This window comes from Doryrhamphus excisus, linkage group LG6 (assembly GCF_037039965.1).
Source record: "Doryrhamphus excisus strain RoL-2023G ecotype Guam linkage group LG6, RoL_Dexc_Guam_v1.1, whole genome shotgun sequence".
Taxonomy (NCBI): Eukaryota; Metazoa; Chordata; class Actinopteri; order Syngnathiformes; family Syngnathidae; genus Doryrhamphus; species Doryrhamphus excisus.
The window spans coordinates 12465207-12489713 of NC_136362.1; the positions used below are offsets into that span (position 1 = coordinate 12465207).

Consider the following 24507-nt stretch of genomic DNA (forward strand, 5'->3'; position numbering starts at 1 on the left):
TTATTACAAATCCACAATAATCAGGGTTTTAATTTATAGATTGCATACAGACAAAGAATGTGTGCATCTGCATGTGAACTATTGCGTCATACACTTGTTAAGTACGTATGTTTGTGTTGGACATAATGGTGGATGGTTGCAGCCAAATATGGTGCAGGTATGTTTTGTCTCGTTTTGTGCTGAAGGAAATTAGCTTCCCGTGATTGGCTGCAGCTGGGGAACCACCATCCATAAGAGACCAAGGAAGCCACCAGGAAGAGGAAGAGCTCATCCCATCTTAGTCTCCGCCCAACCTGGATGCGTTGATGTTGAGCTCTGAATTTGTGGACTTTTTATATTTGTGACCTGCTGTTTTTCCTTTTCCTTTTTGTGAATAAATTCATTGTACTCCCGGCTGCATGACGGTGGTGTGGGTAACACGCAGACCTCACTGCTAGGAGACCAGGGTTCAATTCCACCCTCAGCCATCTATGTGTGGAGTTTGCATGTTTTCCTCGTGCATGCGTGGGTTTTCTCTGGGTACTCCGGTTTCCTCCCACATTCCAAAAACATGCTAGGTTAATTGGCAGCTGCAACTCCAATGTATTTTTTCATAAACAGCCTTTTTCTCCCTGTTTTTGTTGAAAAATGATATTTTCCTGAAACTTACCCATGTTCTACTGATGATTACTAAAGAATGGAAAAAGGTAGAAACAAACTTTTTTCTCTGATGAAAGATGAGAGTCTAATCTTTGTTTTGGTGTATACCATTTATACATAGCACAGGAACGCAATATTCTGTGTGCCTTGAAAAATCAGTCAAAAATAATCAAAAAATGTCCGGTACCGAAATGAATTTAACTTAAATGAATGCACTTAAATGAATGAGTCAACATTAGATCAGGGCGGCACGAGTCGAGTGGTTAGTGCGCAGGCCTCACAGCTAGGAGACCCGAGTTCAATTCCATCCTCAGCCATCTCTGTGTGGAGTTTGCATGTTCTCCCCGTGCATGCGTGGGTTTTCTCCGTGTACTCCGGTTTCCTCCCACATTCCAAAAACATGCTAGGTTAATTGGCGACTCCAAATTGTCCATAGGTATGAATGTGAGTGTGAATGGTTGTTTGTCTATATGTGCCTTGTGATTGACTGGCGACCAGTCCAGGGTGTACCCCGCCTCTCGCCTGAAGACAGCTGGGATAGGCTCCAGCATCCCCCGCAACCCTTGTGAGGATAAGCAGTAGAAAATTAATGAATGAATTCATTGTACTACCACAAATGTTTGGATCCAGTGGTACTTAGGACTTGAGGGAGTTGGGACCTCTTCCACTTTATGTTAAGCCCTGGTGCTCCCCAGCCGGGGCGTAACAGGAGGCATCCTTCCATTCGAATGGGTATGAATTTGATCTTCACTTTTTGTATTCACTCACAATGGCTGTGGATTAAGTCTGTGTATTAATTTAGCAGTATCCAAAGTGCAGAAACACAACCAGTGATAGTAAAGTCTCATTTTCAGAAGAATCGCTATTCACAGTGACGGGTTTGCACGCCAATACAAATACAATTTTCAAGATTAAACACTCTTAATGCACGGCATAACCATAAAACTTTCTTAATCGTTCATATAATTCCCACATAGCAATGAACAATGTTCTCCTTCCACCGTGAGGTGTTCAAATGCATGAATATTAGTCCAACATTTATTTTATCTACACATTTACATTCATTGACAATGAAAACATACCATTACCAATTGGATTCATAATGATATGAATATTAGTTTAGTAGTTATTCACAGAAATATTATAGTATTTTCCATCATGGTGGTTTTCTTCTAGCTGCATAGGTTTTGAAGATATACCTAATCTGTTCGTGCACTCCAGATTCCACAGTGTATTCAATGTATATATTGGTGTTTGTTGTATGTTTATAACTTAATTTCTCATATTTTGTAGAAACTTATTCTGTATATTTCTTTGAACCGTTTTTTGTGGAGTTATATGCAATTCTTTAAAAAAAAAAACTAAATATGTTTGCTAAATACAAGGATAAAGAGTCTTGAACTAGTCATGATGTGCTATACATATCACTATATTGACACTTACTATGGTACCCATTATGTCATTGGATGGTCATATCACCTCGTACTTCGGTAAGTGCTTTTTAGGAAAGCAGGAAGTGAACAAATGTAACAGTTAGTGATTGTAAAAGTACCAGATGGAGGGGTAGGATTTAATAAGCTTTGCTTTTTCCTACTCCTTTTGGACATGTGGAACTGTGAACTGATTGTGTGATGCATTCAATTGTAATCTGATGCATGTTCAAATGAAATAAAACCATTACCATTACCATATACAGATCATCAGTTGTCGACGTTTGATGAAAACCAATGAGTCTTCATGTTAAACACGGCTGTAAATGACAGTGACACTATTCTTTTTACTACACGCCAGTGAAATGACAACACTGTTCTCTGGCAACAGCGTTAATGTACGCACCATCGTATATGACCACTTTTAAGACAGTGTTCGGCCAAGCGTCAACATATCACAAGCTGTCTTACACTGTTAAAATCTACCCCACTGGAGAGCTGCCGTTATGTGGGCTGTGTTGTTGTTTTTTTCCTCTCCCTCCCATCTGGAGACTCAGAACACAAGGTCTCCATTCTCTTTTTAGGGAGCAGCCTTGGCACAGTCTACTAAGTATATAGCGGGAGAAGCGGCCCTCCCCTGATTTTATACCGTTCCTGTCTGCCATTCACGGTTACTGTGATAGATGAGCTCGGTAGGCACTGAGACATGACCGGCATCAAACAGCAGCGAGTTAGGTATCACTGACGAGGTTACTACTCTCACCCAACAGGGGAGGGAGTTGGACCCTCACATGAGTGGTTGCGACCAAAAGGAAAATCAGCTTAAATCCCCCACGGGCTCTCGGAAAAGGAGCCGCGGGCATACAGCACCGCGCTGCTTTGATTCGCATTTGAAGCAAAGAGCAAAGACAAAAGCTTCATCAAGATTCACCAGACACCGGTCTCTCTTAAGATTACAGCGCTGATGGCATTATTCACAATGAATGCAAAGAGATTTGGATGTGTTTTCAGGGATGAAATATTGACTGCGCTCCTGTGATTATCACACATAGCATGAGGAAATATTTCAGAAAGAATTAATGCCCTCACCTAAGAGAGTTGATGTGGTTGCCCTGACACATTGATGGTTATTGACCACTTTTGAAGAAACATATTTTTTTTCCTTAGGCTATAAACACAAGTCCGAGTACTGGCATTGAAGGTCTTATGATTCGAAAATAACCTTTTGAAATTCTTCTCAGACATATCAAAAACCAAGCCGAACCAGAAATACCGAACACCACCACCTTGCAGCGTGTCTTTAGGCTGAATTTAGGCTGAATTTTGACACACCGTCAAAACCTGGTCAGTGCAAGCTGATGCCGACAATGAATGACATAAACACAAACGTGCCTGCTCAAGCAAAAAAGTTTTTTCTGTTGAGACGAGTTTAGCAGTGGAAGTTATTAGTGAAGTTAATTTGTTATCTGGTGGTATTAAATGTATTTAAACATATTGTTTCATAAGTTGGCGGAGTTTATGTTTTTACCTGCGCTCGACTGTTTGTTTGCATTGCGTTGTTTGTCTTAACTTGAAAAGTTCTGAATGGATGTGAATGAAATTTTCAGAATTGTTGGAAATGGGATGTGGAACAAATGATTTAATATTGAGAGTGAATCGGAGCACTGTTTGGTAATGGTAATGGTTTTATTTCATTTGAACATGCATCAGATTACAATTGAATGCATCACATAATCAGTTCACAGTTCCACATGTTTTCTTTTTTAAATTTTCTCAATCCATTCCATAGTTTGATTCCACATACTGAAATGCTATGGCTTTTTAACATAGTCCTAGAATATAAGTGTTTCAAATTTAGTTCTTCCTTGAGAGAAGTATTGGATGACATTTTTAGGTAATTGCTTATTTTTAATTGGTTATATGCCACAGAAAAAGTGGTGTTTTAAATAGAATGGTCAAATTAAATTGATTACAGTCATATATTTAGTTAATTTTTAATCTATAATTTTACTGTGTCTTTACCCCAGTTGCCTTTTTGTGAAATTCATTTTTATGAGTTGGGCTTCTTGTCACAACAACGGTCAGTCACATGCCTAAATGGGCATTCACTGGCTGTCATTGTGTTTGGGCTTGTTTAGCATCAGATGATTGGCTCCCATTGTATTAGGGAGGGCAAGGTGAGTAGCGGTAAAGAGACATGAAAATTGAGGAGTATGTGATAGTTGTCAGTGAAATGAATGGGAAATTTACATTTCAAAAAGGCCCTGACAGCACTTTTTATGAAAATAGAGTGATATGGTAGAGTTTGCCGAATATATCAATGCAGAACACCCAGCGGCAAGTGCAGTGACAGTTAACGACTTTAGGAATTTAGCGAGCCATACTGTAGTCAAATGGATAGCGATGAACTGCAGAACAATAAACATGGTGGGAGACGAGGGGTTAACGGAGGGGTTGCATTCAATGACTCGTCATACCATCCACCGTGCAGGACTACCGTGACGACCAAAATTACCAAGATGGATTTCGGATTTGCAAGGTCAAGTGGTTAGCGCGCAGACCTCACAGCTAGGAGACCAGGGTTGAATTTCACCCTTGGCCATCTCTGTGTGGAGTTTGCATGTTCTCCCCGTGCATGCGTGGGTTTTCTCCGGGTACTCCGGTTTCCTCCCACATTCCAAAAACATGCTAGGTTAATTGGCAACTCCAAATTGTGAGTGTGAATGGTTGTTTGTCTATATGTGCCCTGTGATTGGCTGGCCACCAGTCAAGGGTGTACCCCGCCTCTTGCCTGAAGACAGCTGGGATAGGCTCCAGCACCCCCCCCCCCCCCCCCGCGACCCTTGTGAGGAAAAGCGGTAGAAAATGAATTAATGATTTCGGATTTGACCCAATTTTGTTGCAATTACTGGAGATCACTGGTCCTTAGATACTGTGCTTCTTCCTACTCCTTTTCAGACATGTAAATATGTGATGTACTCCAATGTAACTTTACATGCATGTTCAGAATAAATGAAAACCTTAACTATGACCAACCCTGAGTGTTGGTAAACACAAATGCTTGCTTGCCTTCAGTTAAATGTGATTGAATTGCTTCCAAATCACGTGCCGGAAATTGAGTAAGTGTAGTTGTCCAAAGCTGATAAATGACTTTTAAAGGCACAGAATAGAAGCATATTGTTAAACATCTTTAATCCATAAAACTACAGCGACATTAGCATCGATTTTAATTGCACACATTTTATGTACAACAAAGCCGTGAACAATGTATCACTCACTTGACAACAAATGGATCCAGCTAAGAGGATGCAAGCTTGTATGTGGCAAGAAAATACAAAACATCAAAAGGGGAGCCATTAGCTACATAGTTTAGTTGCCTCGTACTCCATGTAGTTTGGTTGTCTGGCACTGAAAACTTGCAGGGCAGTGAGAATCCTGGTCACGTCTGCGCTGGAGAGTTTAAGTCTGTGGCGGAGCAAACAGCCAAAAAGATCCACATGGGGGGCCCCCGGAGGGGAGAGGCGGTTTACCCTGTAGCGTAACTCAACGAGCTGCAACAGAGCCGAGTCCTGTGATCCCTGAGTATATGGGTAGTCTATCTGCAGAATCAGGTCCTGGATTGCCTCTGGGTCAAAATGCACGCTGTATCCAAACAGTTGCATGCTGTTCACTTTCATGTAACCAATGTTGTTGGGTGGCTCTGTTTCCTCCAGAGGCTCATAGTCCACTGACGTGTTCTTGCTTCCTGCTGCCATTCCCTCCTTGATTCGGCTCCTCAGGTAGAAATGAACTGTCTCAAAAAAGCTCTTCCATCTGTTTCCAAGAGACAACGTCCAGTTATAGCAGTCCAAGGGAATGTCCAATTTGGTCCGCTCCCAGTCTGGATATCCGTGTTGGCCTATAGGCATGGTCCAGCTTTCTGAATGGCTGCCCCCGAATGGGTTCACAAAGAGAGAAAACGCCGGCTCAAGTGTGCTGTTCCTGGTGAGGCAAAACTGCAGGGCCAGTCCAAGGAGCATGTGAACTCGATTCGATTTCACTCGGTTGCTCTTCAAGGTCAGCAACATTCGCTTCCTCCACGAAGGGTCAAACCAAGTGTTAATCCTCACATCGTTGCTCACAAACACCGCATGCAGAGTGATGCGTGGGTCGCGTCGCTGAAGCAGGTAGCGCTGCTCCATGTCGTGCAAGTCTTGATCACTCTCCAAGCCCAAGTAAGGGTCCGTAGGGTCGGGTACCGCGTGTCTGCAGGTTCCCTGGTTGAGGGTGAAGCCGGGGTTGCAGCTGGAACATCGTGTGCGGTTCTCAGTGGAGCAGGACGCACAGCGAGATCCGTCACCAATAGAGCAGGGAATCAGGCCCTGGCAAGGCGGATGACTGTAGGGGCAGGAGCAGCTGCGACTCTCGTCACTGTACACACCAACCTGGCTGTTCTCGCCGCAGTACAAGACTGAGAGCGTGTAGCTCAGCCAGAAGTGCAGAGACCTAGGACAAAAACACAGGTTGGATTACCAAAATTTCCAGTGAATAAGCCCCTACTTGTTTTTTAAACCCTGTGACTTATACAGTGAACACTAATATCATGATTTTGAAATCTTATGCAACAATCGTGTTTTCATCTGACAAATCTTAAGTAAGTCAAGAATTACTACAACTTTTGTTTGGACTGCTTAGTTTGCAATGAAAAAAAAACATGCCAGGTCTCATCATTGGTGTTAACGAGTGGCGCTGGGAACATCGAGTGGAGGTAGGATTGCAAGGTTTATAGTGCGTCAATTATCCTCCACCAACAATGGGTTTTGAAAGGCTGGACTATTGTGTGATGAAGAGCACAACTCAAGCTTAAGAACTAATTTGCAGATGAAACTGACACTGACAGCGGCAATGAAACAGAGAGAGAGAGGCTGACAACGTCTGTGATGAAGGCTGTTGAATTGTGATGCTGAAAAAGACGACTTTAGTGGTTGTTCAGTCTATCCATCATTATTATGCTATGCTTTCCGGGCTCCTGGGCAGCAAGTAAGAAGGTCCTGACCTCCCTGTGCCTAGCAACACCTGGCTATCCCCAGGCCAGTTGAGAAACAAAGCTCCTCATATGTGTCCTAGATCTACCCTTAGGGGTTGACTCTTCCTTTTTTAATAAATTGTTTAATTCCATGAGATAACCATATGGGTTTTGTGCTTTTATACAGCATATAATAAAAAGACAACCTATAATGTTTCTAATAGAAGACGCAGTAAGTGTTTGCGTACACACAAGCTGGAGAACATCTGCAGCTCCTTTCTTTATTTGTGAGAAAGGTTTCCGCTCACTTTCCAAAGACCTTGAAACCCTTCAAAAGTGTTTTTTTTTATTCATTTATTTAAAAAACTGCCCGACCTGTGAGTTCTCCAAGTAACAGTGATCAGTCAAATATACACAATGGGAGAAAACTGGCGATCCTTTGGTACGCACATTTGCTTCCTCCTTCACAGGTGTAGGAGTGGAGGGTGTAGTCACAAGGTCATTGAAAGGAAAGGAAGCCGTATTTTTATTTAGCATTCACACGCAATGCCACATTTTCAATTATATAAGCCACTACTTTTTTTCTTAAACTTTGAACCCAGTGGTTTATGAAGTGGTGCAGATAAGTTATGGTTAACATCTCCTTTACTTAAGAACTGCGATTAATTGTTAATATAATGTCCCGCTCGGGAGTCAGTGAGGAAACAGTAGTTCTTTCTTTGATTGGAGCTAATCACAAGGTATCAGTGCACTCACACTGAACTCTTCAACCCATTGGAAACTGCATTAGGTCATTATATATAACAGTATAATAATATACGTAACACATTGTCATCTTACAAAGAACACTAAATTACACAGCAACTTAACTCTCAAAAGGTGGATTAGAAATATACAATCATGTACCAATACGAGCTAAAAAAAATGCAAATGTTTAAAAGTTTTCCCATAATGCATGAGCAATGCATTCATTGGGGCACTGCAGTGATGTCAGCCTCCCTCTAGGCTACAGGCTCCTCTAGTGAACAGTGGCAGCATTGTAACACCAGCCATCCATTTTCTATTCTGTTTTTCTTCCATTTTGAACTCATATTGGTACATTCATGTATATTTATTTTGTATATCTTTTGAGTGTTAAGTTGCTGTGTGATGAGTTGAGTATTCTTTGTAAGATGACACCGTGACTCAGAATGTTATATTGAGTCCTACTGCGATTTGCAATGTGTTGACCAACTTGGGAGTTTTTTCAAAGCTCATTTGGTTACATATTGTGTGCCACAATATGTTATTTTATGACGTGGACATGTGCAGCTTGTATATGTACAAATCTAGTTTGTCCTCCAAATGTATTTGGTGTGGCTTATACACCGGAATTAACAATATTATTAATATCCTCACGTTGCCATAATCTGGTCTCAGCAATAAATCAACTACACAAAAAACATTGTGGAGTTCAAGTGCCTAGACCTCGATGCGGCAAAAAGAAGGAGGTCGCAATAGCAGGTGTGCAGACTAACATCCCTTTCCTTTTCGCCTTTGCACTAAAAACCCAGACAACGATCTGCACAATATGGCATGATCGTGATATTTTCTCCACCAACCGACAGCAGCGACCCACAACTCACCTCTTGGTGCAGCGGCGCACAGCCCAAACAAATTAACGTTGACTTTTGTAGTATACTTGCTGAATTAAAATGAGATTTTTTTTACGGTAATGACAATATTTCAAGTGTTTTTCTGCATTGTGCATTTTGCTCATGCTCAGACTGCTGCCCCCACTGTCTGGATGGGATGAGCAGAGGTTAATAGATGGCTGGAAGGAGAACCATTCTGACATATTATTTTTTTTATGTCTTAAAAGCACGGGTGCCCTTTACATTAAAAGGCACAGAACCGCTTGTCTCTGAAGTTATATCTTGTAAAGGCACAAAATTACAGGGTAAAGGATGTGCCTTTCATTTAAAATTGAGCGTAATCTTATGATTATCATAATATATATATATGTGTTCTTAAATAACAAAGCTCTAACAAAGACAAAAAACTACAGAAACGCAGCCTCACTAGTAATAAAATATTATATAATGGTGTACACGCATTTCGACCGCTTTTCTTCATGAGGGGGGTGCTGGAGCCTATCCCAGCTGTCTTTGGGCGAGAGGCGGGGTACACCCTGGACTGGTGGCCAGCCAATCACAGGGCACATATAGACAAACAACCATTCACACTCACATTCATACCTATGGGCAATTTGGAGTCGCCAATTAACCTAGCATGTTTTTGGAATGTGGGAGGAAACCGGAGTACCCGGAGAAAACCCATGCATGCACGGGGAGAACATGCAAACTCCACACAGAGATGGGTGGAATTGAACCCGCTAACCACTCGACCACCATGCCGCCCAGTTCAATTACATATACTATTCAAATATGAAATACACTGGCAGTTAAATGAATAAAACACATTTCTTAGGGACACAAAACAATAAAATAAATTGATTTAACCAGTGATCCAAACCTGATGTGTTTATTTTATTTTATAAGCACAGTCGCTGTCATAAAACAAGCATAATTGGATTGCAGACTGAAGACGCATTTGAATTTGACTTAAAACTGATGGATTATTCCATTTTGTTCATTTCCCTCCCAGAAATAGCGAACAACGCTGACTGAGAAAGACATCTACGTGACTGCAGTCATGACCGTGGTGGCCCTTGATAGACTGCTAAAGTCTAGAGTCTCGGTGGGAGCTCTGCTGAACCAGCAGCTGCTACAGTAAAAAAAAAAAAAAAAAATCACAGACCGTAATAACGGAAAGCAGAAAAATAGCAGCGTGTTACTGACCACAGCTGAAATTCTTGATAAAGGGTAAACAGTAAATGCAGTGCATTTACAGAGGACCTTTTTACCTTCAAGGTACTCTAAGTGCTTTTGGAATTCTGCCTCCTTCACACAATATTGGTGGATGCTGGCCTGGGAGGAAAGAAGGTGTCTCATTTACGCACTTGCAGCACAGTATCAAATAAGTCAATCCTTCAATGTGATTGCCTATAATATGATTTGTGGATGATTGTCTATACCAGGGGTGTCCATCACGTCGATCATGTTTAGGGTTGGTTTGGTTCCGATTCTGATTCCTAATGATTCTTGAATTGCAATTTTTGCATTTTTTTTTTTTTCAATGTATGAACGTGCATCGGCGGTCGAGTCGTCAGCACGCAGACCTCACAGCTAGGAGACCAGGGTTCAATTCCACCCTCGGCCAACTCTGTGTGGAGTTTGCATGTTCTCCCCGTGCATGCGTGGGTTTTCTCCGGGTACTCCGGTTTCCTCCCACATTCCAAAAACATGCTAGGTTAATTGGCAACTCCAAATTGTCCATAGGTATGAATGTGAGTGTGAATGGTTGTTTGTCTATATGTGCCCTGTGATTGGCTGGCGACCAGTCCAGGGTGTACCCTGCTACTCGCCCAAAGACAGCTGGGATAGGCTCCAGCACCCTCCGCGACCCCGTGTGAGTAAAAGCGGTAGAAAATGAATGAATGAATGAATGAATGAACGTGCATTGTTTTGCCTGTCTTTATCGTGTTCTGTGTCCTGATTGGCTGTAGATCATTGTCAGTCAACAGCGAGCAGCGTGACTCTGAATCTTACAAGTTTTCTCCCTGACGAAACCCTCAATATCAACAAAACATTCTGCACTCAAAGGGCAGAGGAATGCAAACATTGCACAAAAAGGTGGAATTCTGGATTGCTGAAGGAAAGTAGAAGTTATGCGGCTATAGTGCGTCATCCATACATCTATTTTCTGTACCGCTTTATCCTCACAAGGGTTGCCGGCATGCTGGAGCCTATCCCGGCTGTCTTCGGGCGAGAGGAGGGGTACACCCTGGGGTATAAGAATCTTTGGTTTGTTACATAAAGGTGGAGGAAGAACGACTGCAGCAAGGATTTTAATCCATGGAGGATGTTTTAAGGATGTTTTAACAAGGATGCAAAAACACTACAGCAAATCCAAATAAGGATTTGAACTTTGAGAGTTCTTCACAAACTGCCAAAGACAGAATATTTGCCTTCTTTCCTCTTAATCTCCTACACTGAGTCATTTTGTTAAAAAAAAATTGACTTCCGTTACACTAAATCCTTGAAAGTGGCAAGAACGTGTTAAGGAACGCATACACTGGCAGCAAAAAACAAGGTACCATTGTATGTTGATTTGTCTATAGGGACCATGGTTCAATTCCACCCTCAGCCATCTCTGTGCGGAGTTTGCATGTTCTCCCTGTGCATGTGTGGGTTTTCTCCAGGTACTCCGGTTTCCTCCCACATTCCAAAAACATGCTAGGTTAATTGGTGACTCCAAATTGTCCATAGGTATGAATGCGAGTGTGAATGGTTGTTTGTCTATATGTGCCCTGTGATTGGCTGGCGACCAATCCAGCGTGTACCCCTCCTCTCGCCTGAAGACAGCTGGGATAGGCTCCAGCCCCCCCTCGACCCTCATGAATGAATGGTCTATGGGGAGCACCTCCTTACACCCAAAGTCAGTTGGGATAAGCTCCAGCTCTGTGGGACCTTGAAGTGGTAGAAAATGGATGGATGAGTGGAGGATATCTGTATTTAGATGGAAGAATCGTAAATCGTTTTATTCACAGATATGTTTTTAAAAGCTCTGTACTCGTGTAGCCTTTGTCAAAACAAAGAAGCATTTCTCCTTTTGTCAATTTTCAAGTGTGTCACAACAGGAACGATCTTTCTCCCAGGGGCACCTTAGTTATATAGGCTGCTGAGTAAACAGCAAACTCACCTCGGCCGCTGTAGGATTATTTTGGGCTTCTTTCTGCACCTTTTGCTGAGGCTGAAGAGCTTGTTGACGGTGCGTCGAGTTTTGGTGAAGAGCTGCTGGCTTCTGGTCTCCAGCTGCCTGTAACGCTGTAGCAGGCTGGCATCTGTCCTCCATAACTGTTCCACAACAGATGTGTTTACTGCGTAATATGTTGGCAGCTTCCCAACAAAGCTCCGGAACTCCTCTGAAAGGAAAGAAGAGCATGAAGGTGCAAACGCTGCTGGTGGTTATTATCCAGAGGATAACGATCTAAAAAAGAAAAACTGTACACTCCTCATTGTTTGTCCCAGAAAAGCAAACAGCTCAAGAGGAATAATAACAGAAATATGCCAAGAGAGCATTTTTTTTAACATTGCTGATCTTATCTGCACGTCAGAGAATAAACCCCTTTCATATTTTATTTCTGTCTCCGACTTTCAACAGTGTGAAACAAAGACAAGATGGCGCAATGAGAACAATCAGCAAAAATACAGTAAATTCTTTCTGAAAAGTTACTTCGCATGTTTTTTTTTTATATGGAAGAAAACTTCTCTAACTGTGATTCATCATACTGCTGTTAATGCCATATGACGGAAACACATCACTATGCTTTCCAGTACTCGCACCATATATATTTTTAAACTTTGGAAATGACTTTCATCTAAAATAGAGATCAAACCAGAGCTGCAAAAATATTGTACAACTGTTGTCATGAATATTAGTAAGTCTTCCTATGATTCTGAATGGCGCTATACGTACATTTCCTTAAAGAGGTCAGATGATATGTTCACAAAGTTTACTGGGGCTGCCCCAGACGATGACGCCCCCCCCACCACCACCACCACCACCCTATCCTTCTCCAGATACTTTGTTGTAAAAGTCTGATTACCTTCGGATGAGCTTGGGTTTATACTACTCCATCTCGGTAGTCAAATTCATTCAAAAGAGCATAAAAATATATTGCAGTTGACTTGCTGTTTGCAAGCTGGTGCTTATGCTGTCAAAAACAAACCATAAAAAGAACACTGCCTTTTCCCTGCTAAAGAGAGACAGCATGATGTCATGATGTGCTATATATATATATCTATATATACGTATATATCACTATAATGACAGTTACTATGCTACTCATTATGTCATTGTATGGTCATATCACCTCGTACTTCGGTACATGACAAAAAAATATATACTATATTATGGAAAGCAGGAAGTGAACAAATGTAACAGTTACTGATTGTAAAAGTACCAGATGGAGGGGTCGGATTTAATAAGCTTTGCTTCTTCCTACTCCTTTTGGAAATGTGGAACTGTGAACTGATTATGTGATGCATTCAATTGTAATCTGATGCATGTTCAAATGAAATAAAACCATTACCATTAGTATAATGCCAGCTCACGTACATCCCCGACTGATCATAATGAGGCGGGACACGCGCCTATGTATTTTATTATGTGTATAATAATAATGACGTCATGACGCCTTTACACAGGCTATATAAATCATGGTGCATAATAAATGTTTCTAAAACATTATACTATGTCATTCATTCATTCATTTTCTACCACTTATCCTCACAAGGATAACGGGTATGCTGGAGCCTATCCCAGCTGTCTTCGGGTAAGTGTACACCCTGGACTGGTCGCCAGCCAATCACAGGGCACATATAGACAAACAACCATTCACACTCACATTCATACCTATGGACAATTTGGAGTCGCCAATTAACCTAGCATGTTTTTGGAATGTGGGAGGAAACCGGAGTACCCGGAGAAAACCCACGCATGCACGGGGAGAACATGGAAACTCCACATAGAGATGACCCAAGCAGAGAATCAAACCCAGGTCTTTCCGATCTTCTACATGCGAACATGCGAACCACTGAATTCCATGACCTCGTCATTTGCAAATGTAAATAAACTTATTTTACTCTACATATTCGCCGCAAAACTCAAGATCTAATGCAGTGGTTTGCAAATGCGGGAGGGGGGTTCATGACCCCAAATATTTCTGGGCGACTTTGTCAAACTTGAGTGAGAGAGGAAATACATCAAGTGGAGATTTAACGTGCCGTCCGTCTGACACCCAGTTGCAGATATCTGCTGGAGACAAGCGTCTCTTGAAAACTATATTGAGTTGAAACCAATTTTAATTTAATTTCTATAATAGGGATAACTCAAGGGATAACCTGAGAGCAAAAACAAACAACAACACACTTTTTTGAGATACTGCATGTACCAAAGAAGTTGTTCAATGAAACAATACTGCTCCATTAATAAGGTCTTTTGAATGACATTGAATCTATGAGACAGAAAATATAACTTATTCAACTTTGAAGAAAGAGATCAGGTTCCAATTCCGAGTTCTGTTACAAAACACAACATTTAAATAGAGCTAAATGAAACAGCGACCCATGTTCTGTGGGGCAAACGGACAACAATAAATCCAATAAATCTCCCTGATGGGATACAATAGCAACACCAGTAAAACTCTGTTTACCGCTATTTTTATTGCATCACTTTTTTTTTTTATAAAATCCTACCAAATCCTGTTAAATTCTCTTCCATCACACTCAGGGGATGAGATAACCTTGGCTTTCAGGTTATTCCTTAATATTCATGCCTCACAGCAGATTAGATGAGATTTTCTGCAGACCTGTGGGTAAATTGCGCTGTAAACTGCAGTTGAGGCTGCTAATCCAATCAGGGACAGAAAATGTGTTTATGGTAATAATAGTTTTGTTTCAAAATATTGCAATATTACATTATTAGGTCCTTGGAAGCAAGCCATGCTTTGTTTGATTGGTGGTCTATGTGTTTGTGCACAAGCCAATTTGCGAGGTGCAAAAAAGCTGTGCGGAATTACAAGAGGTGCACAGAATGAGGACAAGCAGGCTTTTTGGCCTCAGTCACACAATCAATTAGCGAGCTCGATACTGTTACTGGTACATTAACAACCCCTGGTGATAAGCACAGTCATGCTCTAAGTGCAGCGCTAAGGTCATTGCTTTATTAAAGATTTACTGATTGATAGTTTATTAATTAAATGTCTTGTTTAGTGATTCACTGCAGCACTTTAAGTGAGAGGAAATTGACTTTAAATGGTCATATATTCAACACGGTCCAGACAGGGGCGAGAGAGAGAGTGAGAGAGCGAGCAGCATACTGAGACCTGACACTTTGAGTGACAGCACTTTTGATTAAGCCTGGCAACATTTGACAGGCAAGCAACGGTTTAGAACAGGAACAAGACGTGTTTTTTTTTTTTCTGTTCATGTTAGTACTCAGACCCTATAGTACAAATCTGTACTTTCTACTGAAAAACAACTGAAAGTTCAGAACCATTTCCTTTCACTGCGTTATTTATTTTTTATTTTTTTGATTGCACTATTCAAGTTGACATTTTCAAATTATTTTCCAAGGGCAACAATAAATCACGACCCTTGACTCACCGGACTCCTCGAACTCCTCGTTGATCCGCCTCCAGGCGTCTCTGATGCGCAATAGGTTGTTTTCCAGAGTGTCCAGGTCAGCGTGAGGACAGTTACACCGTGGAAAGTCCGCACTACACTCACACCAGCATTCACTGTTTTGGCACATAAAATGACCCTCGGATTTACAGCCGATGTAGTTGAGAGCCGCCTGAATGAAGCGGCTCTGCAAGTAACCAGGGAGGACGACCTGCAGCCCTGCGAAGCGTGAAAGACAGGATGCAGACCAAGGCGGTTATTATATTGGTCCTTAAAATACGAGTGGGTACTACTTTTTCTTTAGAATTAGCATTAGAATCAACAAAATGTTTACTTCCAGCCATGCCTGATGTATTTTATTTCTTGTGTGACATGTTCCATCATCAGCGGTACCACTGTAGTTTATTTTGAGTTATTTCGATCTCACATAAACCATCCTGCTGCCAGAAATGCTCCATAAAAGGTACTAAATGTGCTGCTCCCGTATGTTGAGTAATGTTAAAACCTACAGCTGTTTTAGCGAAAGCACTTAGCTTTTTAAAAGGGGACCCATACATTAAGGCCCCATTTAAAAAAAAATCAATGGGCTTTCAACTGAGGTCCGGAGGTTATATACACTTGCATACAGTTGACTCTTAAAGCAGTAATATTTCCTCATACAGTGGCCGGGGCTACAGAAGATCAGACGTCTATTGGGGGTAATTATAAGCAGGGGAGAGGAGGAACCTTAAATTATTCATAGAGTTACACTTATTTTTGAATGGTTGACTGTTTAATGTTAATGGTTTACTCATCTTTTTTTAATACAATAATTTATTTCATTTAAAAAAAAAGTTTTTTGAAGGCAGGATATGTGCAAGTCTGAGGAGGAGCATAGAAAGTTGCTTCTGTCCACCAGGCCGCTAGCCTAGAGGGAAGCTGACGTCATTGCAGATTGTAGTGCCCCAATGAATGCAAAAAATTTAACATAACATCAATGCACACAACACCGCAGTGCATTGCAATGTTGATTGGAATGGTAAATATGTAAAACTACATTGCTAAAATTGTTGTTAACCACTAAATCTGTTTTCCGTGCCTCCATGGGTGCTGCTGTTTTGGTTCTGTTATGGATACTATGTCGAATATTAGCTGCACAAAACATAATTTTTATGTACAGTAGTGTGTAAGAAATACACAATAGCAATCATAATTGTATAGCATCACAGGCGTTACTGTGTTATGATGTGATATTATTATCCATAATGTTTTTTTCTTTGGTATTACAGCACTCAATGCTATATGAAGGGGCTTTTATTTGGTGAAAATAATTAGCAGGGCGACCGACTATATATGTATATAATTTCATGCATATATTTGTCAGTCCACTTGGAATAATTTGTTTTATTTTAGCTGTAAACCCATTTTTTTTCAGGAGCACTTTAAACACCCGGAGGTTGCTTTGCATTTCTGCACAATAAAATGTTCACAATGACAGGCCACCTAACGAAACGGAATTGAACGTGACATGTTTTTTACTGAATCAGACACCTAGAGTGTACATGAATAAAGCATGCGGGGTTTACAACTGAATATCAAGAGTAGGTGAACGTTCCTCCCTTGATTAATTCCCAGACGACTTCCTCATGTTTTGCTTGACGTGTTTTGCAATCAAGCAAAAGCACAGCGAAAAAAGCGACATGGGGAAAACAGAAAAAACAGCCATAAAATATAAAATACCAATTTTCTGCAGGACTGTGTCGTAGAACGCTTGCTCCGTCACATGGGGTCAAGCTGCTCGGTACACAGACGCTCACTCACAATGCTTTCTATCAAAGCCTCGTCTTCCTGGAGCTACTCTGACGTAGTCTCTATGGTTACCGTGATGACCCATATGTCACTAGAAGGCACGGACTCTCTCTTTTGGAAAAAAAAATAATAATTTGAACATTTTCGGTAGGCCGGATTAAAAAGCTTAGCGGGCAGTAAAATTTGACTGTGACTAGTCTAAAAAAATAGCACAGAAAAATGACATTTCCTTACCTTGGAGTTGAACCTTATTCTCTGGACTGTGAACCAGAACAGAGCTGACGGTGTCCAGATTGTCGTAGTTGCTGCAACCGAGTGGCCCAGTTCTGGTTTCAGTTACCTGCAAAAAAGAATAAATTTTTGACCTGTCATTGTGTCTTTTTAAGGTCATTTTGAAGAGCCGGATACAATAATCCCTTTGTTGACGTTAATTGCTTCGAGACCTTATTTATTAAGCAAATACTTTGTCGGTAGAGCAGAGAAAATCAGTTTAAAGGCTTCTGAATATGGTTTTAACGTTACTGGAGCCCTCCAGACATAAAATAACACCCCTATAGTCACCGTTACACTCACAATACCAAATACAGTAGACAAAATAAGACTAAATAAGCCATTTAAGACATATGTGGTACTATAAATGTGCTCCTTATGGCATCTCAGCAGACAGGAAGTGACTTTGGGGTTCAGTTTAACGTAGATTAACTGTCGCAAAAGGAATTAGTTAATTAGAGAGCATTGTGGTTATTATGATATAATTCAATTGCATTAAAAGTCTGTTGTTTCGATAATCAAGTCTGATCCTTGTGCCTCACTAATACTACATTTATTTAATGCATATTTTGAATTTATATTATATTTATATTATATTTTGTATTTTAATTAATGTAGCCATTTTTATGCTTGAAATGCTTCATTTAGACAAAAAAATTGTAAATATTCATATTCATATTTGTTTACTACCAATCGGACATATTCAACCACAAAACATTCATTCAATAAATAATTTTCTTTTTGAAAAGAATGTAATAGAGAAAGGAATGAATTACTGTGAAAGACTTTTCCCTTAAATTCTGGACCCTGCCGTGCAGCTAATTTATGGCTAAACTTGAGACATCTACTTTCATTTAGAAGTACTACTCATTGTTCAAGTACTGCGCCGCTTGAGATTCAGTGAGGAAACAATAGCTTGTGATAGCCAATCACGAGCTATCAGTGCACTCACAACAAGCTTGGCAACCCACTGGAAGCCAGTGGAGGTATAGTGAACTATTTACTAACAGTGTCAAATTCATCACAAATCATCTTAATACTCAAAAGGTGTATGGATGAATTGATGGAAGGAAAATGGATGGACCCAATATGAGTTAAAAATAATAAAAACCACAACATTTAAATTTTTTGCATTCATTGGGGCACTACAATCTGCAATGATGTCAGCTTCCCTCTAGGCTTGCGGCCTGGTGGACAGAAGCAACTTTCTATGCTCCTCCTCAAATGAAATGTATTATGGGAACACTTTAAAATGTTGCCCCTCGCTCCCCACATTAAACTCATATTGATACATGTTTGTACGTATATATATATATATATATATATATATATATATATATATCTCGTTATATCGATATCGGTTAAAACGAATTACTACTTATTACGATACTATTTTCATTTCCCAGCAAATTTCTAGTCTTTTATGATATAATTAGCTCCGTTAGTACGATACACGTCACATCTTACACTGCTGTTGATGTCGGAGTCAAAGCTGCTAACATGTTGCTCGGCGGCGTGTGCGATGGCGCCCCCCAGTGGCTCCAGACCCTCCAGTACGATACCTGGTTATTATGATAATCCGGTTACTACGATGCCCTTTTCATCTCCCGCCAGCCAATTTGGTCTGCTTATATCGATACAAAAGCAGCTTAAATCAATCTTTGCTTAAGGATTTCAATACCAAAAAAACAACTTTATTTTTCACACTTCCACCACCAGAGTGCAGCACACACAGCGGAAAACACCCGTCCCTCGCGCCTACCCCTCCGGGTGGCAACACCTTCCCTATCAATAGTTCCGGGGTGAATTATGTTCCGGGGTGAATTATGTCCCGGTAACCGGTAATCACTACAGCGTAAGTTTATTTTTATTTACTGTAGTACAAAATTTATTGTAGTACAAAAGCATGCTAGATACGCAATCCATGAACTCAAGGAGAAAATTACATGCCATATCAAAGATCCGCCCACTTTTAATGCAGTTCGGCGCAGGATCGGATATATGGATAGTCCGGTTATATCGGTATTTTTTCCGACTCCCGAGAATATCGATATAACGAGACTTTACTGTATATATATATATATATTATAATGTTTGAGTGTTAGTTGCTGTGTGATGAGTTTAATGTTGTTAGTAAGTTGAAAATGTGAGTCGGACTGTTTTATTGAGTAATGACTTCCTGCAATGTCCAATGGGTTGACAAGCGATGTTGTGAGTTTTTTCATAGCTTATGATCGGCTCCCGTCAAATATACACTAGGAATAAATGGTGTGTACTTATTGTGGTATATACTTCCCTGTGAAAATAGTGGCAAGCCTACAAGATTAAGCTAACAACAATAGAGGAGAGTCAATCAATTGTCTCTGAGGATACTGTGAGGATACTTCTCGGCATAATCTTGCAGGCACAGCAATATGATTAGCTAATGTCAGCATGTTGATCTATTTCTGCTATGCAGCTTTAAATGTTACAATGCTAATGAATCTTTTGTTCAACTAATGAGTGAATTGCATGGCTTTACATCACCATGATGGTATTGTACTAGAACTACAACCTGGTTGTATCTGTGAATGCAAACACATAAACAGCGAGTAGCTAAGTGCAGAGCATGAGGACACGCACACAGACCCGTTTAGTCAGGAGATGTTATTAAACACTTTGACATCCAAATGATGATTTGCTTTGCTTGTGTGTCAAAATGACCTGAAGAGACCCATGAAAGGCATTTTCTACCTCAAATCACTTTTATATGCAGTGAGTCACTGTGAAGCAATCCCTGAAAAGGTCTTCAATTTGTAGACTTCGCCTCTTTAGACAGAGCCATTAGAGGGAGGAAATCAACTCTGCTCCGACCACCTAACGTCAGGCTGATTCGCCGCTAACTTCATTCCGCCAGTAATTGATCCCAGTGTTGCATTTTGAAAACACCAAAACACATACGGTCACGGGTTTATGTTCCGCATCCCTCCCTGACGCTGTGTGTGTGTGGTTCTAATGAAAGAATATCCATAGCATGAGCTGTTTTTTTTTTTTACATCCCTCATAAAAAGAGATTGTGCCCCTCCTTTCTACTTCCTCCTCTGATCTTCAATCTGCTGCAAACGAAAGGAAGTCAGCATGGCTGGAAATTAATGGGACGGAATCTCTAATCTATCACGGCTGATGCATAATCATAAGAACATGTTTGTGGGTGGGGGCGGGGGTACTTGTCTTCATCAGCAGCGACTCACTTTGGCATGTACGTTTTTACCCTGGGGCTGATGTATGCATACTTTAATAGCTACTTCAGATGTTAAACGGATGATTAGTGTTTCATTGTGAGGTCGCAAAACTGCTGCTCTTGTCTACTCCTTTCAAGCTTTCCTTGACTGGTGGCAAGCCCATATGTATTCATTTCTAATTATTATAATCAAGTCTTGATTTCATAAAAACGCTTTTTCTTTTATCCATTATACATGTCTGGATGATTCAGCATTCATGCCCTGTAAGTTTGCTGATTTTTAATCAATAACTTTTTGTTCCGTTTTCTGATGTTTTCCGAATGGTTAGAGCGCAGGCCTCACGGCAAGGAGACCGGAGTTCAATTCCACCCTCGGCCATCTCTGTGTGGAGTTTGCATGTTCTCCCCGTGCATGCGTGGGTTTTCTCCGGGTACTCCGGTTTCCTCCCACATTCCAAAAACATGCTAGGTTAATTGGCGACTCCAAATTGTCCATAGGTATGAATGTGAGTGTGAATGGTTGTTTGTCTATATGTGCCCTGTGATTGGCTGGTGACCAGTCCAGGGTGTACCCCGCCTCTCGCCTGAAGACAGCTGGGATAAGCTCCAGCACGCACACAACGCTCATGAAAACAAGTGGTAGAAAATGAATGAATGAATGAGGATGCACGACGGTCGAGTGGTTAGCGCGCAGACCTCACAGCTAGGAGACCAGGGTTCAATTCCACCCTCGGCCATCTCTGTGTGCATGCATGGGATAGGCTCTAGCACCCCTGCAACCCTCATGAAAATAAGTGATAGAAAATTAATGAATGAATGAACAATTTGTATTTGTCAGTCCAGGGTGTACCCCGCCTCTTGCCCAAAGACAGCTGGGATAGGCTCCAGCACCCCCACAACCCTCATGAAAATAAGTGCTAGAAAATGAATGAAAGAATGAATGGACTTTTTGTTCCATAATTTGTATTTGTCAGTCCAGGGTGTACCCCGCCTCTCGCCCAAAGACAGCTGGGATAGGCTCCTGCACCCCCGCAACCCTCATGAAAATAAGTGGTAGAAAATGAGTGAATGAATGAATTAACTTTTTGTTCCACAATTTGTATTTGTCAGTCCAGGGTGTACCATGCCTCTTGCCCAAAGACAGCTGGGATAAGCTCCAGCACACCCACAACCCTCATGAAAATAAGTGGTAGAAAATAATGAACTTTTTGTTCCACAATTTGTATTTGTCAGTCCAGGGTGTACCCCGCCTTTCACCCAAAGACAGCTGGGATAGGCTCCAGCACGCCCACAACCCTCATGAAAATAAATGGTAGAAAATGAATGAATGAATGAATGAACTTTTTGTTCCATAATTTGTATTTGTCAGTCCAGGGTGTACCCCGCCTCTTGCCCAAAGACAGCTGGGATAGGCTCCAGCACGCCCACGACCCTCCTGAGGATAAGTGGTAGAAAATGAATGAATTAACTTTTTGTTTCACAATTTGTATTTGTCAGTCCAGGGTGTACCCCACCTCTCGCCCAAAGACAGCTGGGATAGGCTCCAGCACGCCCACAACCCTTATGAAAATAAGTGGTAGAAAATGAATGAATGAATGAATGAATGAATGAACTTTTTGTTCCATAATTTGTATTTGTCAGTCCAAGGTGTAACCCCGCCTCTCGCCCAAAGACAGCTGGGATAGGCTCCAGCACCCCCCGCAACCCTTGTGAGGAAAACAGTAGAAAATGAAAAATGAATTTGTATGTCTTTCACTGGTAATGTTTGTTCGCCGGTCCATTGGGCGCAGTATACGTAGTTGTGTGCTGGCTATACCGTGACTGCAAATCCATATGTTCTATTGTCTTTCATTATCATTCATTAGTGGTGAGTACCTCTGCATTTTATACTTTAAATATGTTTAATAAGGCTGTGAGGAATATTTAGGCCTGAAAGAAAACATTGCCCATCATCTATAATCCTTATGTGAGGCATAAAAACATGTATTACTGTTTTATATAAATGCTGTGACCATATAGTAACATTCACATTCATTTATTTTGCTGTATGTTGGTCTCGTTCCTACTTTGAGTTATGTTTTTCTGGGCTTCCTATCATTTTAGTTCCTGTTTGAGTCATGAGATTGTTAATTGAGTGCTATTTAGCTCAGCTGGGTTCTTCTTTGGGTGTTGGTGCATTGTGTTTAGTCGCTGGATCGTTGCTGGATCCTTGCTGCACAGCAGCAGCTACGATTAATTCAATGATTTTTAACTGCTATTGAGTCCTGTCTCTGCATATCGAGGCCATCGCCACCACACCACCATGCCAAGACATAAAATGGTCATTTATAAGCATTACCGGAACTTCCTTCCTGGGCGTATTGATTTCACATAGCAACATAGAAACCTCTTTGACATTGTCAGTCAAAACTGAACATTATTTTAAAAATATACAGATAATATCTATTAAATTTGATTGACGGGGCCAAGGAAGAAACCATTGGATTCAATTTTCATGATTGTCATATCACTGGAGTAAAGTGGATATCATAATTTCTACCTAAACATTAATGCCCATGGCCATCAGTTTTATCTCTCTTGTTTTTATGGAATTTTAATGTAATAATTTTAGTCTTCTTTTCACTTAGAGAACAATGCAAATCCAAGGTAATTCTATCAATAAACTTGTTTTTTCTTCCCTTTAAAACCCTTTATAACAAAACAGGCTATTTCAATTTATGTGGTCCTGTCTCTCACATTAAATAGAAATAAATACATAAAAACTCCTCATGCTGATGATGACTTGAGTCTGAATTATGCTTCAGTCTTGTCACGACGCCAGCCCTTCTGATGGTGTCTTGACTGATTTATAGCAAGGACTGATGTGTGACTTGCAATTTTTTCAGAGTCGACTTAAATGCAGCAAATTGTGTTGCACAGTAAATGACAACAATATCCACTCATTGTTTTTCTTTTGTAAGTTTTGTACATTTTGTATAATAAAAACACTGTTGTGATGTTTGGAGTGTCCTTGAATGCATCTCGCTGTCTGTTGTCTCTCTGGCGAAAGACCTTTTATGAGTTGGAGATATATACAATGGTGTGAAAAAGTGCATTTCTTATAGTTGTTCCACTTAAATGTTTCAGATCATCAAATTAATTTAAATTTAATTTAACACAACTTAACAAAAAAATGCAGTTTTTAAATGAAACTTTTTGAAAAAAAATGAAAAAAATACATGGCCCTATGTGAGAAAGTTATTGCCCCTTAAAGCTAATAACTGGTTGGGCCACCCTTAGCAGCAACAACTGCAATCAAGCTTTTATGATTACTTGCAATGAGTCTCTTACAGCGCTGTGGAGGAATTTTAGCCCACTCATCTTTGCAGAATTGTTGTCATTCAGCCACATTGGAGGCTTTTCCAGCATGAAGTACCTTTTTATGGTCATGCCACAGCATCTCAATAGGATTCAGGTCAGGACTTCAAGTCTTCATTTGGTTTTTCTTCAGCCATTCAGAGGTGGACTTGCTGGTGTGTTTTGGATCATTGTCCTGCTGAAGAACCCAAGTTGGTTTCAGCTTGAAGTCACCAACAGATGGCCGGACATTCTCCTTCAGGATGTTTTGGTATACAGCAGAATTCATGGTTCCATATCACTGCAAGTTTTCCAAGTCCTGAAGCAGCAAAACGGTCTCAGACCATCACACTACTACCACCATATTTTACTGTTGGTATTATGGTCTTTTTCTGAAAAAATGACGTTACTTTTACACCAGATGTGATGGGACCTTCCAAAAACTTCAACTTTCCCAAAGATCTTGGGGATCATCAAGATGTTTTCTGGCAAAATTGAGACAACGTTCTTCTTGTTCAGCAGTGGTTTTCA

The 24507-nt window shown here is 40.8% G+C and overlaps 1 protein-coding gene across 3 annotated transcripts in view; it reads right to left on the bottom strand.

The window, feature by feature from the left end:
- Positions 1–4920: 4920 nt before the first annotated feature.
- LOC131126083 (BMP/retinoic acid-inducible neural-specific protein 3-like) overlaps positions 4921–24507 on the bottom strand; it is a 34443-nt gene continuing 14856 nt past the window's right edge. For 2 of the 3 annotated variants that reach the window (XM_078791442.1, XM_058068262.2), the window contains exons 5-8: positions 17385–17490; positions 15345–15581; positions 11878–12100; positions 4921–6554 (exon numbers count right to left, since the gene is read on the bottom strand). In XM_078791442.1, the coding sequence (XP_078647568.1) occupies positions 5426–6554; positions 11878–12100; positions 15345–15581; positions 17385–17490 (1695 nt within the window). In that variant the 3' untranslated portion in view covers positions 4921–5425. The remainder of the gene's footprint in view (positions 6555–11877; positions 12101–15344; positions 15582–17384; positions 17491–24507) is intronic. The other variant, XM_058068263.2, reaches the window with a different exon arrangement.